General features: G+C 37.6%; 2 protein-coding genes across 2 annotated transcripts; both read right to left on the bottom strand.

The window, feature by feature from the left end:
- Window positions 1-650: 650 nt before the first annotated feature.
- On the bottom strand, window positions 651-4,691 carry LOC141838101 (glyceraldehyde-3-phosphate dehydrogenase 3, cytosolic). Its single transcript, XM_074725503.1, has 12 exons — window positions 4,591-4,691; window positions 4,463-4,489; window positions 4,244-4,344; window positions 3,443-3,558; window positions 3,257-3,356; window positions 2,312-2,458; window positions 2,169-2,229; window positions 1,981-2,078; window positions 1,512-1,654; window positions 1,233-1,316; window positions 1,039-1,128; window positions 651-932 (listed from the first exon to the last, which is right to left on the bottom strand). Exons 1-12 carry the CDS (start codon window positions 4,592-4,594, stop codon window positions 887-889), a joined length of 1,017 nt encoding a protein of 338 aa, XP_074581604.1. The 5' UTR covers window positions 4,595-4,691; the 3' UTR covers window positions 651-886.
- A 5,326-nt stretch (window positions 4,692-10,017) lies between these two features.
- On the bottom strand, window positions 10,018-15,707 carry LOC141841958 (U-box domain-containing protein 45-like). Its single transcript, XM_074730162.1, has 6 exons — window positions 15,473-15,707; window positions 15,074-15,149; window positions 14,424-14,609; window positions 13,694-13,801; window positions 11,150-12,345; window positions 10,018-10,900 (listed from the first exon to the last, which is right to left on the bottom strand). Exons 2-6 carry the CDS (start codon window positions 15,122-15,124, stop codon window positions 10,099-10,101), a joined length of 2,343 nt encoding a protein of 780 aa, XP_074586263.1. The 5' UTR covers window positions 15,125-15,149; window positions 15,473-15,707; the 3' UTR covers window positions 10,018-10,098.
- Window positions 15,708-15,838: the final 131 nt, after the last annotated feature.

The raw sequence follows: 15,838 nt of genomic DNA, 5'->3' as shown, positions 1-15,838 counted from the left end.
AATGGAACGGAGGCTTTATGTCGAAGCAGAGCTACGGACATTGATGTATGGATTGGAAGATGCTTGCAAATGGGCACATCAAGGTAGAAAGCTACCACAAATTAAGAAGCAGCTCTCATAAGCTTAGGCGAAGCGCAAATTCCATCTGCAAATATGGAGACAGCAAGGCGGTTGACGGCATGGACAAGAAGGCAGTGGAGAGAATAGTTGTGTTTCATATCAGCAAACAGAAGCCAACCGAGCCACGCGGACTAGTTTGGGGAAGAAGCCCCGCGGACTAGATGGGGAAAAGAAGCACACGGGAAGAACTGTAATTTCACAGCCTAACACTGCTCTTTGGAGATCGCCACGACAAGAATTACACAGGCATGAACACACTCATAAAAGGAAACCACACTTGGTTAGTAAATCAAAAGTGGCAAGGATCCCCCGAGCAAGCACTTGGGAAGTACGGTGAGGTCAAATTAATTTTTCATAATTTTGTTGCTAATAAGGTAAACAATGTGGAGAAATCTAGAACATGGTGAAGAGAATGTTTTTGAATAAACATATATGAAGATATGAGAACTAAATGTAAAGAGACAGAAGTCACAATTCCAAAGCAAGTGTTCTTACATGTAAGAAACATAATCTCTACTGTCTCAACACCATTATGGAAGAAAAGGCCATAAAAATTAAATTCTGCGTTAGAAGAGTCTCAAAACAGGCTAAAGTTTCAGCTTATTGTATCAAGCCGAGTAATTAACAACTCGAGATTAAGAAAAGGCATGCAACGCCTAGACCAACTTATACCCAAATAATTAACAAAAAACAACATTGCCAAATTTATTATTCTGAACAACACAAACTTGGGAACTTGAAATGGCAACCAGAACCGCAAAGGATTTTACTTGGACTTGTTCATGTGGCGAATCAAATCGACAACCCGTGAACTGCAAATAAGAACAAGTTACAAATTAAAGATCTCATAATTAAACAGGATATTACACGTAATATCTAAGGAATATTGTATTAACGTAGAGTTTGACAATTAATTACCTGTAGCCCCACTCATTGTCGTACCAGGACACAAGCTTGACAAAATTTCCATTCAGGGCAATTCCTGCCTTGGCATCAAATATGCTCGACCTATACCAGTTTAGGAATCAAATAATTATACGCTTACAAAACTAATATCAGATTCATAAATATCAGTGAATGATGCATCAACTAAGATTGAGCAAAGAAAATACCTGCTGTCACCAACAAAGTCAGAGGAGACCAAGTCCTCCTCCACATACCCTAAGATGCCCTTTAGATTTCCTTCAGATTCCTTCCTGTCATGCAAGAAATTAGAATTCACAATTAATTACCAAAAGCATATTCCTAGACTATTAGAAGATGCAGTCGTTTACTAAGTAATGGTTAAAATAGCATGGAACATGAATTTTCAATGGCTTCTCTCCGTCTTCCAAATAATAATGACAAAAAAATAGATGTAGTTATAGTCGTCTAAGAAATGTCTGGATTACTTAATAGTTGCTTTGATCTCATCATAGGTTGCTGTTTTCTCTAGCCGGACAGTGAGATCCACAACAGATACGTCAACAGTTGGAACACGGAATGACATGCCAGTTAACTTTCCATTCAAAGCAGGAAGCACTTTCCCGACAGCCTGCATATTACCAAATGGATTTAGTTTTTCTAGCGCCAGAACAGTCAGAGTGAATTAACCGAATTCAAGGCCAAGGTATAAGCAAACAAATTGAAGTATTTCAAAAAGATAGATCATCTTTTACATTAAATATTGTTTGCCAAATTGAATCAAAGAATTCGATCAAAACGGGCAGCTCTATTGGATGGTACATAGATTTGCATATTAAGTGTAAAACATATTTATTGATGCATATATCAGGTTAATGCTTCCAACCAAGGTTGAACTAGTTGGCTATATGTTTAGCATGTAAAAACAAAAGCTCATAAACCAAATGAACTGAATACCTTGGCAGCACCGGTACTGCTTGGAATGATGTTGAAGCTGGCAGCACGTCCACCTCTCCAATCCTTGCTAGAGGGTCCATCAACCGTCTTTTGAGTGGCTGAAAAAGAAAAATTAAAGCCCACATTACAAATTCATGTTATTAATTTGAACAGTAAACACATATTTAAGCAGGACCAAGAAGCATCACCAGTGATGGCATGAACCGTGGTCATCAAACCCTCTACTATCCCAAAGTTGTCATGGATAACCTAGGACATTAGAAAAATAAGACCATAAATTAACATTACACAAGATAAAAGATGAGACAACCCATTTTACAGGATGAGTTACCTTAGCCAAAGGAGCAAGACAGTTGGTGGTGCAGCTTGCATTGGAGACAATATCAATATCAGGCTTGTACTCCTTTTCATTTACGCCTACAACAAACATAGGAGCATCCTTGCTGGGAGCAGAAATGATGACCTTCTTAGCACCACCCTGTACAAGAAACGAAATTCATAAAACAGGAAAATCCCGTCAGTCACAATGCATGAAGACAGTTTCATGCAAAAGATCCAGTAATGAAAAAATAAAATTACAACTACAATAAATTTTAAAAAATAGAAAACATGATTACAAATAGAAAGAATAGATTGTAACTAATTTAGATATAAACTGTAAATTAATGAAATTGCATATTTGGCATCAAAAATGAGGCAAAATTCAATATTAAACTATATGTAGAAATAACAAGTAGAAATTTAAAGCTACTACATACATTTCAGCAAAAGATGGAATTCACCACCCTCCACACGGTCAGCCCCACGATCATATGTGAAAAGATAAATCGGGAAGCTGTAGTTAGTCACGACGGAGGAACATTGCCTTAGCTTCGTCGAGATTCGACCTTTGCCCACTTTAGCAAGTCTGTTCCATCGTAACCAACTAAACTATGCCTCGGGGGCAAAAAGCTACTACATACATGATCATCATTATACAAACAAAAAAATCAATGATAGTTATCATATTTCCTTGCTGCACTAACATAGTATCTAACTATATTGCTGTGTTTGCTGCATTTTCACAAATAGTGCATCACAAATATGCAAAAGCTAAACTACCACAAACTTAACAATGACAAACAACTTAATAATTATATGAACATGAGAAGCTTCCTATTCACAAGTAGATACCGACAATCATCCATACCAATAAGATTAATCCACTATACGCATTTTCAAGGTAGAAACAACCAAGCATACGAGTTAATCCACACGAAAAAAAAATCATTGTTACCTTAAGGTGAGCAGCAGCCTTGTCCTTGTCCGTGAAAACACCGGTGGATTCAACAACATACTCAGCACCTGTCTCACCCCACGGAATCTCTTCAGGGTTTCTGAAATGAAAACAAGTTAAATATATGGCCAAAAACATCTCAGGCAAGACAGGGAATACCACGATGAGATTAAAAAATTGGACTACCTAATTCCAAAAATGGCAACCTCTTTCTCTCCGAAGAGAAGAGTCTTAGAGTCCTTGACCTTGATCTCGTGATGCTTCCATGATCCATGAACGGTATCATATTTAAACATGTACGTCTGTGATGCATCAAAAAAGTTAAAATACTACACTTAAATGAATAAAAAGATAGAACATTGACTGCATATTGGGCGTCAGAAGAACAACTGAACACCGCAACTAAAAAAAAAAAGAATGGAACCAGATCAGAGTCATTTGAAAGGACAATCTTCCAAAGCCAAGAATAAGATAAGAAAACTTCTCGAGCAAAAAATATGCCCCTTAAAATAAATTAAAATTTTGAAATATTGATGACACAGAGCATGGAAGGCTAGTCGAAGGCAAACAAGAAAAGCATTCTAAATCTGATGAGAAAAAGACAACATTAAGCAATAGAACTATTGTTTAAACGCCAGATCAATATTCAAAGCCTAATCATAATTTACTATTACACATAGGACGAGTATATGCAAAAGCTAACATTTGTGGAAACAGGAAATACGGATGGTAGATAGAGGTGCAAACCTAACAAAAAAAGGACAAATAAAAGAATTTCTAAACCAATAAGAATACCGGACCACATCATCAAATTTGCACCGAGAAGGTGGATCGGATCCACCTAGACAAATCGCACATAGCTCGCTAGAAAGACATCGAGGCATGCAGTTGATCCAGCCAATTGAATAAACAAGAACAATCACAAATGACGAAATATCACTAGATCTGACAAATCATAGAAATGAAATACTATGACAAAAACGTTACCATATAATCGGTGGTGATGAAGGGGTCATTGACAGCCACCAGCTCAACATCATCACTCTGGAGAGCGACTCTAGCAACTAGCCTCCCGATCCTTCCGAACCCTATCCAGGATCACAATATCTGATCAGAAATCACTCGCAAAGCTTCTCCAAAGGTTACCCGCTTCAACCAGAAATTGAAAATGAAAAAAATTCAAACGAACAAGGATAGCAAACCGACCGTTGATCCCGATCTTAATCTTTGCAGCTGCATCGGAGAGCAAAATCACAAAAGAAAACACAGACAGTCAAGATCCGCATGAGTAAAGATCAAAATAAAAGAGTCCTCAGACTAGTTCGAGTACACACCCATTGCGATCGCAGAGGAGAGGAACACCGTAGAGAGGACAAAAGGAAAGAAATGTTGTGGGCGGGTTTGGATGAAGGGACTCGCTTATTATATACCCGACGAGGTCGGCGTCACCAAGTGCGCTACCTTTTCTTGCGCAACAAGTCAGACGGCGTCAAGGGGCGTCCGTTGCGTTGTTTGTGCGCCCATTGATCGATCAGCCGCACCTAGCAATCCCCGCCGATCGTTGATTTGATCAGGTCTGGTGTGTCTGAGGATTACTTTATGCAAACCTGTCCGGTACATGCAACCAATCAGAGATGAGCGACATTTTCCAGACCCAGATTTCGAAAACGGCAACGGGCGCACCACGTTTTTCGTCGTACAGATTTTTATTTTTATTTTTCAAATTTCCTTTCCAGTTGTCATGCACGACCTTTGAATTGAAGCATCAAAACGAAGATTCGATGGAATATTACTTTTCCAAATCATCACATATCTTATACATATGCCAATTTCCATATTGAAATTTTGGAAAAATAAAAATAAAAGGATTCTAGAATTTTTTTTTTGAAGAATGGAAGAAAAAAAAAAGGCTGCTAATTTAAATCTCTTTCACTGGCCCACTGCTGCCTACTTGATGATGAATGCAGCATGCACATCTTCGAGATCACTATTTTATCTCTTCCTTTATTCTTGTTTTCTTACGCAGCTTGGAATCTCTTGTTCTTCGCCTTACATTTGGCTTCTTTATTAACGATTTTTCTTTTTTTAACCTAACTTTTATCAAAATTAAGAAAAGCAACCATTGTGACGTAAAGAATACAACCTAATCCTAATATGATATAAAATTATAAATAAAAAAGTTCAAAACAAATAATAAATGAAACTTTGTGGGGGCAAAAGATAATAATTTCTTATAGACTTGACTTTTGAGTGAGTAGGTTTGCGGTCATGCATCACAGGCGATCCATTTATAAAACCTAAAGTAAAATATTTATTTATTTTGAAGTGGAATTTTAAATTAGTAATATTTGCACTCTCTTCGTTAATCACATCAGATGAATTGAACCATGCCCTTTTTCTGTTCTCATTATTTATAGTTAATCTAATCAAATAGGTTTCGTCCTCCAATAACTTGTCTTATTCATTCATTAATCTAACGTTTACGTGGTTAAACAACAGTTTTTGTTTCAATCAACCACCCCATCATTTCTATAATAAGCTTAATCAAATCAAATTTGTTTACTAGATGATTGTTGGATTGAATTGAAATTCAAAATCGATTTCTTAATTGAGTTTAATAAATATTCAAGTATATTATAGTATTTTAATCATTCAAAGCATCTTTCCATGTCCACTTACATCCTCAACAATCAAATAGTCACCCACCTCCAAATTCAAGTTTCTAATATACTATACATTAGTCTCTTGGGACTTGGTGCGATGGTGAAAAGTAAAACATGCTCTCATACAATAAGGATTTGATTCTCACGCAGGGCACTTCATCCGTCCATGGTACTCGAACCACTTGTGATGTTGGGTCATTCGTCAAGACCCGTCTAATACACAATCTTGAGCTGGTCTCTTAATAATTTGATGAAATCTTTACCTGAAAGCATGTAGTGTTTATGATTTTCTAATCTAGTTTGCTGAAACAGGAGCATTTCAGCACAAAGCTAATTCTTTACACATAGCAAAGCTGAACCTAAATCTTGCAACTTGTTTATCTTTCTTTCCTTTGAATCAAGAGTGGTCCACATTGCCATCTTTTCTCTTTACAAACCGACCCTGCAACAGTGGAAATAAGAGTCAGATTCTACTTGGTAAGGTCCAGGAGGGAGCATTATAATAGTTAAGCCTCACTTTGTTAAGAGTGGACTTTCATACTTTCTTTCTGACTAGCTACTCCGTTTATCATATCTATTTTTCACTCTAACTCACTACGCTGAGTTAATTTGGGAGAATTATTGTTAGGCATTGGAGAACTGATTAGCTAAGTCTTTCTCTTTGTTGGTAATTAATACATATCTGGCTGAACCTAAACACCTACACAAGTGTTGGGAAGGATTTTGAGAGCACAGGGATCAACACGGTCATCCATATAAAGATACTCTCAAGCTTCAACTTTCATGAACTACATGTGGCATAAAGATATACAACAACAAAAACAAACCATGAATTCCAATTATTTAGTAGGTTCTGATAATATATCTTTAGTAATAGATAAGTATTCTACAGTAGATATGAGAATGTTATCACTGAGTATTCTATAGCAAAGCCTGTTCTAGACAATGAGATAAGACACTAATATTGCTTAGCTCATTGTTGGATAGTGTGAAGATGCTTGTTATCACTCTGAGTAACTCGGTACCATAGTTAAAGAAAACATTCTGAATGAAGAATCCAGTCCAGAAGGAAGGAACATAACAGTTTCCTTATAGGTCCAAGAGATGAGACACTTGTTACAAAGGAGAGGGATAGGAAAAATGACAAGGAACCTAAGGGTAAGGATCAGGCAGGCAGCAGATGAAAGAGTAGAAAAAAAAGTACTTTCACTGTGAAGAACTTGGACACTTCAATAGGAACTGCAGACTCCTAAAGAAGGAATCAATAAGAAAAGCAGAAGGCAGATGCTCAAAACACTACAACTATACTGATGTTATTTTTGGTGCAATGATGCACCCAAATGGTTCCATGTGACTAGATTGTTTTGTTGTATTGACAAAGAATTTAAGTTAGATTTGTATATAGTACTAATATGTGCATCAAGTATGTGTATGGAGCTCAGAGAGCTCGTGAGTCAGCATGGTTGAGTTGAGTTGATAACTGACTTGATGTAGTCAAGTGGTTCGATGAATCGAAGGTCTACAATGAGGTGAAGTCGAAGGTGATTGGTGAAAGATGGTATAAGACATCAAAAAAAATTGAAAATTCTAAGCAAAGTGAACTTTAGAACAAGGAGCATAGAGTTATTGAAAATTTTGAGACAAACATCTTTGGTCGAGAGGTTGAAGACTTAGACACAAGTGTCTTTGGGCAAGCTATATGAAGACTTCAAGGCAAGAGTAATTAGGCGGCATCATTGAGGATGGTATAGAAGTCAAAGACATGGAAGTTGTGAAAGCTATAAAAGATTGAATGTGAATTGTAATTTGATGCTTATGCTTTGGAGCAACATCACAGAGAGATGATGTGAGTAAACTACGTATGGACTATCTAGTTCGCTTGTAAAGAGCTTTTGACCAAGAAATAACAAGTTGTAGCCGGCGTTCAAGCTTGATTCCAACCTATGTGTAGCGTCACAAGGGATAAATCAAGAGAACTTGGGATCTTCAAGAAGATTCAATCTACTCTTGAGTTACTAGTGTTCATTCAGAACATTCATACTCAAATAAGGATCTTTAGACGCATACCATGCAAGACTAGAAGAATAGATTGCAAGAGGAAGAATAGTTGATCCACTTAGTCATGCACAGAAATCCTAGAACATTTGGAAGAATACCATACAATGAAAGTTAATTATGAAATAGAAAGTGGGAAATAAACTAGGGCCCTTCTCCTCCTACATAAAAAAAACAAGAGAGAAATAAGTTCTATTACAGAAACATTTATTAGGTTCTCTAGAGAATATAGGAGTGAATTTCTGAAACAAGATGTCTTAATTTATAAATTTTGGTCCATAAATGTTATGGCCTCGACTACAAGAATGTTATTTCATTATAAATTCTGAAACATTGATAGGGAATGGTGTCATAAAGAACAGAGGGTCTTTTAACTTCTATCTACTTCTATAGAATATAAAACAATCCTCTGAGTATTGAGCTAAATCTCATTTCCATTTGCTCAGTTTGGATTACGACTCTTTACGCTATAGGACAACGAAGTCCATTGTTTAAGTCTCAAAAAATCGAAAATTTAAATGATACTGATCAAATTTTCTAAAAAAGAAGTTTAGTCTTTTTTTATCATTGATGTTATCCTTTGTGATAAAATATTACCTTGATCCGCGGGCGCTTCTCCGCGTTCGTCTTCCTGACCTCGTATCGGATCCTCTTGGCAAACAGCCGGTTGCCCCTCTTTTCCTTGTATCTCCTCACACTCGCTTCCCTGCAAAATCGACGAAACGAAAAGCAAACATCGTAAATCCGAACTACGAATGCCACAAACACAAATCCACATAACTACAGTCCATGTCTATGAAATATAAAATCCATACTCAACCACTACATAACCCTCTGAAGTGAGATGAGATAGCACCAGCCGGCTGAAACTCCAAGCTCCAAGTACCTATCTGCTACCTGGGGAGAAAACATAACAACCCCAGGGTCTGGGTAGTGAGCATTAGATGCTCAGTGGGTACAGGAAGAAGTGCATGTAAGGTACAACAGCAGGAATAATATAAGAATCAACTGAAATGAGCAGGAATAGACTGAGTAGGAAATAAACTACAGCTAACAGGAAATAACATGAATCATGGTAGTAATCATGGTATATCAACAGAACAGAATAGGAATAAATCCTACTATACAACAGGGTATATCATGGTATATCAGTATGGTGATCAAGAATAGGTCATACTGTGCAACAAATAAAGAAATCTACATGTATCATGTATGTAATGTCATACAAGTGCAACAGTCATAGCAAACAAGTGCAACAATCCACAAGCATATGGATAAAGTAAGCTAGGTAATAATCCTACCAACAAATGCATGTAATATGCATCAACCAACACAATCAAAATATCCGTCACTGTCCGCACTCGTCGTCCCAGTCACTCTCCCAGAGCTCAGTGAACTGGGGGCAAGACAGGACATACTGCCAGCTCCAACAACTGACCACTATAGATAAGTGGGGAGGGGCAGTGTGGCAGGAGGGCATGTAGCCAGTCCTGGTCGCACCCAACTGTAGTGCAACCTCTTACCTATGTGGCACCACAACACGGTGCAGGTAAGATCCAGCAACAACAACAACTACAACTATTATGGATGTAATGATAATCATCCCAACATGTAATAACTACTATAAATCAGCATGTACAACAGGAATCAACTGAGGTCATCATAGATCATGGTCAATCTAAGGTCAATTCAGCATGTGTCAATCAACAAAGGTATAAGATAACAACTATGTATCCAACATGTGAACAGAGATAGAATAATATCTAATCATCATAAAGGTCAACAGAAAAGTATCAAGCAACGAGTATCAACAGTATCAACAGGATAAATAGCATAAGAAGTAACAGTATCAACATGGCAGATATCAATAGCAAAAGATCATGCACTACATAAAGTCTGTATTGACCAAGTACAGGGTACCCACCTGATCAGATGATCGTAAACAACTAGAACCCCCAAAAATACAGGACCACAAATCAATCAAGGTCCTGCAAAAGGATAAACAATATCCCTTAATTACAGCAATTAAACCAACAGAAAGGGAAAATGCCAATTCCCCTTGATTGAAAAAGAAAAAAAAAGAGAATGCTGATAGAAATTTACATGATTGAGGATGACCAAGATCTAGCATTGATATATCGAGAAATTCTTCTTCTTCCAGATCGAACTCAGTGTCCTTCCGAGCTTCTTTGATCTTGATTTACAGAACTTCTTGGTTTCTACAGTCACTTGAAGACCACCGTTGCTGTCGATCGGCTGCTGTTGCTGCTTCAGGGTCGGTGGCTCTTGCTGCCGCTGGTCTCTGAAGAGCTTCAATAACTTCTCAGATTTCTCCCTGCCTTTTGCTGTTCCATTCACTGATATCGAAACAAGGGATGGTATCACCCCTTCTTGCAAGACCATTTGACTGCATTTCTCATCGTCGCTGCACAGGATCAACAGGCAAGACAAGGCCTGCTCTTGTTCTGCGGGCTCACCGAAGTCCAAGACTCCAGCAAGAGCTGAAAATATACCTGGATCAGAAACAATCTCTCTTCTTCCTGCCTGGCTTGATGCTAAATTTATCAACACTGCCAGGGCCTTCTCGGCCCACATTATGCCTTCAGATGCAGAAGACAGTCCGAGGAGCGGCTGAAGACTGGTGGTGATGCCTGACGATATGAGGATAGTGATGTTGGGTGGATGTGTGGAAAGATTGTATAGTGTGTACAGCGCATCATGCTTGCAGGTGCTCCCATGGTTTCCATCATCTTGTAAAAGCTGAATGAGGAATGGAACAGCTTTGCTTGAGCAAATGAGGGGCTTGGCCTCGCTGAGACATGAAAGATTGAGGTAGAGAGCCGCTACACATTCACACATTCCAGAATTTGAGATCATTTGCACTAGCAATGGTATCAAGCCAGCTGCTATGAGCATTTCCTTGTTCCTAATATGAGAGGAGGTATGTAAGTGCTTGAAACCAATAACCAAAATAGGCGACCACAAATAATGAGGAGCATATGTGCAACACCCAAGGTGCAAATTAAGGTTGCAATGAACATGCTACTAAAATCCAGAAAAATACTGGTAGATAATGTCATATGGAAGCAGCTATAACTAGAATAGCAGGAAAAAAACATATCATAACATGCTAGTTATATCAAGGAACAACCAAATAAGCATTAGACTTTTGTACCTATTGCTGTTGACTGCGAGGTTGAAAAGGGCCATGGCACCAGCTTCTTGAGCCTTTTGATCACCATTGTATATGGACGTTCTCAGAAACAGAATGAGTGGCTCCACAGCTCCATTAGCACCCATGAAGATCCTAGCTTCTGCATCCTCCTTCAGCAAATACCTTATCTGCTCCACCACTCTAAATTGCTTCTGTGCACTTTTAGTCTCACCAAGTGCAGCTAGTATCCTTCGGTATTTGTCAAACTCATCTGCTCCATGGTCCTGATAATAGTTGTTTAAAATTTCAGAATCATTCTCCTTGGTCTCCTCTGGGATGCTACTGCCATCACAATCAGAAACACTAACACTTTTCGATTTACAAGAATTTGAACCAACAAAGGAACTTGAATCCATAGCTTCACATTGAGAGAGAGACAACCTCCAATAGTTCAAATCCAAGGACTCAGGGGGACCATTAGGAATGGGAAATCCATTCTGCTCACACCAACTTGCAATCAAACCTTTAACACAATAGTTTGGCGTTAAACATAAATGAGATAGCTGCTGCTGCGTTTTCGGACAGGTACTGTGACCATCATTGAACCATTTCTCAATGCAAATACGCTCATAGGTCTGTCCAGATGAAATAATGACAGGATCAAACATGAGCTGCAAGGAAATGGGGCATATGAATTCTTCAGGAGGGATTGGCATATTTCCAGACTTTCCATTTTGTTTGAAATTGAAAGAACGTAACTTAGATAGCTGTCTATCAAACGTCTGACTGCTCCTATCAAATGTGTAGCTGTTCCGATGTGGACTAGACACCTCTTCAAATCCCAGTATGGAAGGGGAGTGTGGAGTTGATTCCTGAGAGTCAGTATCATCAGCAAACTCACTTCTGAAAATATTTGAATACTTTCTCATGAGATGATATAAGTAAGATACAATAGATTCCTTCCGTTTGTCATCCTGAACACGAGCTCTTTCCAAAAGTTTTTTTAGAGATCTCCTTTCGGTCAATGCTGCTCGAGAAGAAGTAATCCCTAGCCTTAAAGCAGCTTGGTGGAAAACTTCAAGCTCTTCACTATCGCTTGAATTGCTCTTAAATTTACTGTCTTTCTGAAGCAATGATATGACTTGATCACCTGCCTGCTTCTCTGACTGGTCCAGCTCAAACACAGTTTCCTCCAGCCCCCCAACAATTTCCATGATCTGGCATGGAAAGGGGAAAACAATACAACCTTTAGACAAAAAATTTACCATAGGCAAACAAAATACTTAAATTGAATAATTCTCTGATTTTGCAAGTGTTGGGCTGATATTGATATGTTCCACTGCTCAGGAGAATTATTCATGGCCTATGATAGGTAACTAATCAAAAACATGATAATAGTCAAAAAGATCAAATGCAGCACGTAGAACAATATTGCCTATTTCTTTATGTGCATGTAGATATGGACATGCAATCTTTTTGTTAGCAAGTGAACTTCAAATTCTAATATTCAATGAACTGTACATGTCTTACATTGAGAACGAAAATGGACAACAAAAAAAAACAGAAAAGAGAAATGCCAGCAATTGATAAAGGGACATGACACCACATAAGCATAGAGGGAATGAAGGCAAGAGAATAGAACAACCATTAATTCTTAAAATCCAGAAGATGATGGAAGTGATCTAATTATTTTCCAACCTATTTTAGAATATTATAAAAATATCTGAACTGAAATTATTTTAAAGTATACAATATTCTCTATTGTAGTATGAATTATTTCTTCAGAATCTGCAGCTCAAACTGAACCGTATAGGATTTTTTTTTCAGAAAAGAGTTGTATAGATGACATCAAATTTCAGAGGCTTCTATTTAAAAATCTAAAGTTCAGGATTGTTTTCAAAGTGACTCTCTACAAGTTGAACTTAAAATCCCTTTTTATTGTTGCAATAGAAAGCAAGGCAGATCTAGCATAAAAAGTCATTTCACTTATAGCATATGGCTACAAAGCATTAAAGAGATGACGAAAGGAAAGATGGAGAGTACAAAAGATAAGGATGGGACAAAAATTTCCTCTGTTGTTTCTAAACAAAATGGAGCAAGGGAAAGAAGCAGGGAAACATTTTTCCCAGTTTTGAAAGCCCCAACTGGGCAAAATGTTGCTAATTTTATACAGAAAAAAATCAAAATTAAAATATTTTTTGTTTATCTGATAATATTTTTTAGAAAAAATAATTTCACAAAATTATTCCTTCTTCTTTCCCCTCCAAGATAACAAAATGAACAAAAAAACCATGAGTTTAGATCCCTCCAGGAAGCACAGATGAGGGATTGATTTCCTTCTTCTCTCCCTCTATATTTCTCTCCCCTCATTCACTTCTCTATGATACTTTGCTTCCCTCGTAGGAAACATGACCAAAGAGAACTTATGCATGTAGCTATATATTAATACTTTGACAATGATAACAAATGAAATAGTTCGGGCTAACATGGTTTGGCTCAATGATGTTGATATTTTGACAATGAGAAAAACAATTTATAAAGTGTGCAAACATGGTGGGTGCATACCTGACAGTTAATAGGTTCTGGCACAATTTCTTCAACTCGTCTAAGACTTTCTCCAAGAGCACATTTGGCCTTTTCAAACTTTACTAGAATTGATTCTCCAGTAATTGCCTGTGGAATCAACACATGTGTCAAAACAATTAACAACATCACCAAACAAAAGCTAGCTTATTAACCTGATATAATGTACATCCACAATGTAGTACTTCATGAAGATAATGCATATCCAGAGAGATGCCCATGATAGCAATTCTGTTTTGATTTTATAGAAAGTAGCTATGTGACAGGCAGAAAAAGCTCATTTTGAGCAACCTTAAACAGAGCATGTACAAGGTAGAAGGATTGCAGAAGAACATTCATTTTATCAGATCAAAGTAATTGATTAGAACAAAACATATAAGCAGCGTGTAAGAATCAGAGCTCAAAATATGCAACCTATAATCGGTACGCAATTGATCCAATTATTGTTACTTAAATTAATAAGTAAATGAAGAGAATCAGAGATGTATACCCACTTGTTACAAAAAAAAACGAAAATTCTTCAAGGACTGTTGATTCGAGTACATATCTAAGCAACCATATTCAGATCAATTCAAGCCAAGATAAACTAAACATTTTCTTCTTTTTTTTTTTTTTGCTTATAATAGGAAGTTTACAAACAATTTAAGTTCATAACATTGTGTGTGATTTGAATTCAATTTGTTTGGGAAACAAGTGTGGAAAAGAAAATTACCAGGTAAAGCTTACTACAGTCTGAGCAATGCTGAAGAAGGCTTTTGGCTTTGTCAAGAGCAATATGCAACGAACACAGTGCCTGTATGCCAGACTTACTTCTGGGTCTTGCAGCTTCTATAAATGGAAAGATCTCCATTACCCTGCTAACAAATGCATGAAGCAGCCTAAACATTCCCCCATGTACCTGTTCATACAAATAAATAGATTTAGTTTCATATTCCAATCGTACTATACATCAAAACATTTTCTCAAAGTTGATCATTCTTTTTGAGATATTAAACACTTTGTGGCGCTCTCTTTCGATTTCATCACAGTATTCTTTACAAGAGTTATTAACTATTTTAGGTCGAAACATTAACATTGCATAACTAGATGTCATATGTGGAATTTGAACCCGAAGCCTGCCAGAACACAACACTTAGTTTAATGAAGCTATGGACACAACAAATAGCAATGGCTGCATTGTTAAGGCAGGCTTTTCAAAACCTTTATTCGGGGTGATCTTGCAATGGAGAAAAACCATTTTTTTTTCAAGAAACCTCAAAGCTAAACCAGTCAAGAGAGACTAGTATTCACGATGTTATTCCTTTTTTTTAAGCCCATGCTCTTTGGAATCTCATTTCTGTTGGAACGGATTAGCAGCAATACCTTTGGATCACCGGCAATGAATATACGCCCTTCCACCTCAGCCGCATCCATCACTCTCACCGAAGAGATGAATCAACTGCGTTGAGGAAACCGAAAGCAACAATAAGAACAACAAAATCAAACCCCTCACCCAAACTAAAATTTTAATCCCGTCAAAACCAGCTTCCACAATTTTTTTGGGTTAAGAAAGAGCACCTTTTATATCATATAACTGCAAATACAAAAGGCATCATCTCAGATCCAAAAAAAAAAAAAGATATATTTTTTTCAGTACGAGAAACACGGACAGGAGGGCTCAGGTCCTCCCACCCTCCAGAACCAGAGGAATCGTCGAGAGAAAGAACGCCAAACTCGAAATCTCATAAAGAAAAATTTTCGGCTTGTCAATCCAAGACCTACCAACAAAAGCCGAATGTCCCAATCACCAGCGCCGAAACAGTCGATTCAGATGAATGTCACGCATTGAATGACATGATCGGGATCTCATCTCCTCCACCTCCCTCGTTAGGGAAGGGGCAGGCGCTCTTCGCGAGGAGGAGGGAGAAGCGAGCGATTCAGAGAAGAGTGAGCACAAAGCGAGAGAGATTCCATCAACCATTCCCCATTTCGCCTCTCTCTCTCTAATATATAGTTGATAAACTTATCGCCATTGATTAACAGTGCTAATAGAATCTATTTATGGATTAAAAAATTACTAATCACTTAACTAAATTAAATCCCCATCAGATCTCTTCACCACAACACTACAATTCTTGTCGACGTCGA

This window comes from Curcuma longa, chromosome 11, assembly GCF_044706935.1.
Source record: "Curcuma longa cultivar G26 ecotype Majalengka, Jawa Barat chromosome 11, ITB_CL_G26_1.1, whole genome shotgun sequence".
Lineage (NCBI taxonomy): Eukaryota > Viridiplantae > Streptophyta > Magnoliopsida > Zingiberales > Zingiberaceae > Curcuma > Curcuma longa.
Note: the sequence above shows the minus strand (reverse complement) of the source record. Positions and strands in the feature narration are given on the sequence as shown.

Excerpts from the sequence above, each read along its gene's own strand:
- LOC141838101 (XM_074725503.1), bottom strand. Across the intron at positions 3,559-4,243 it reads TCATCACCACCGATTATATG|ACGTACATGTTTAAATATGA; the intron begins GTAACGTTTTTG and ends GATGCATCACAG. Across the intron at positions 933-1,038 it reads GACAATGAGTGGGGCTACAG|TTCACGGGTTGTCGATTTGA; the intron begins GTAATTAATTGT and ends TCTTATTTGCAG.
- LOC141841958 (XM_074730162.1), bottom strand. The coding sequence starts at position 15,124 with ATGGATGCGGCTGAGGTGGAAGGGCGTATATTCATTGCCGGTGATCCA. Across the intron at positions 14,610-15,073 it reads TCATTGCCGGTGATCCAAAG|GTACATGGGGGAATGTTTAG; the intron begins GTATTGCTGCTA and ends TTGTATGAACAG. Across the intron at positions 10,901-11,149 it reads CTCGCAGTCAACAGCAATAG|GAACAAGGAAATGCTCATAG; the intron begins GTACAAAAGTCT and ends CTCTCATATTAG.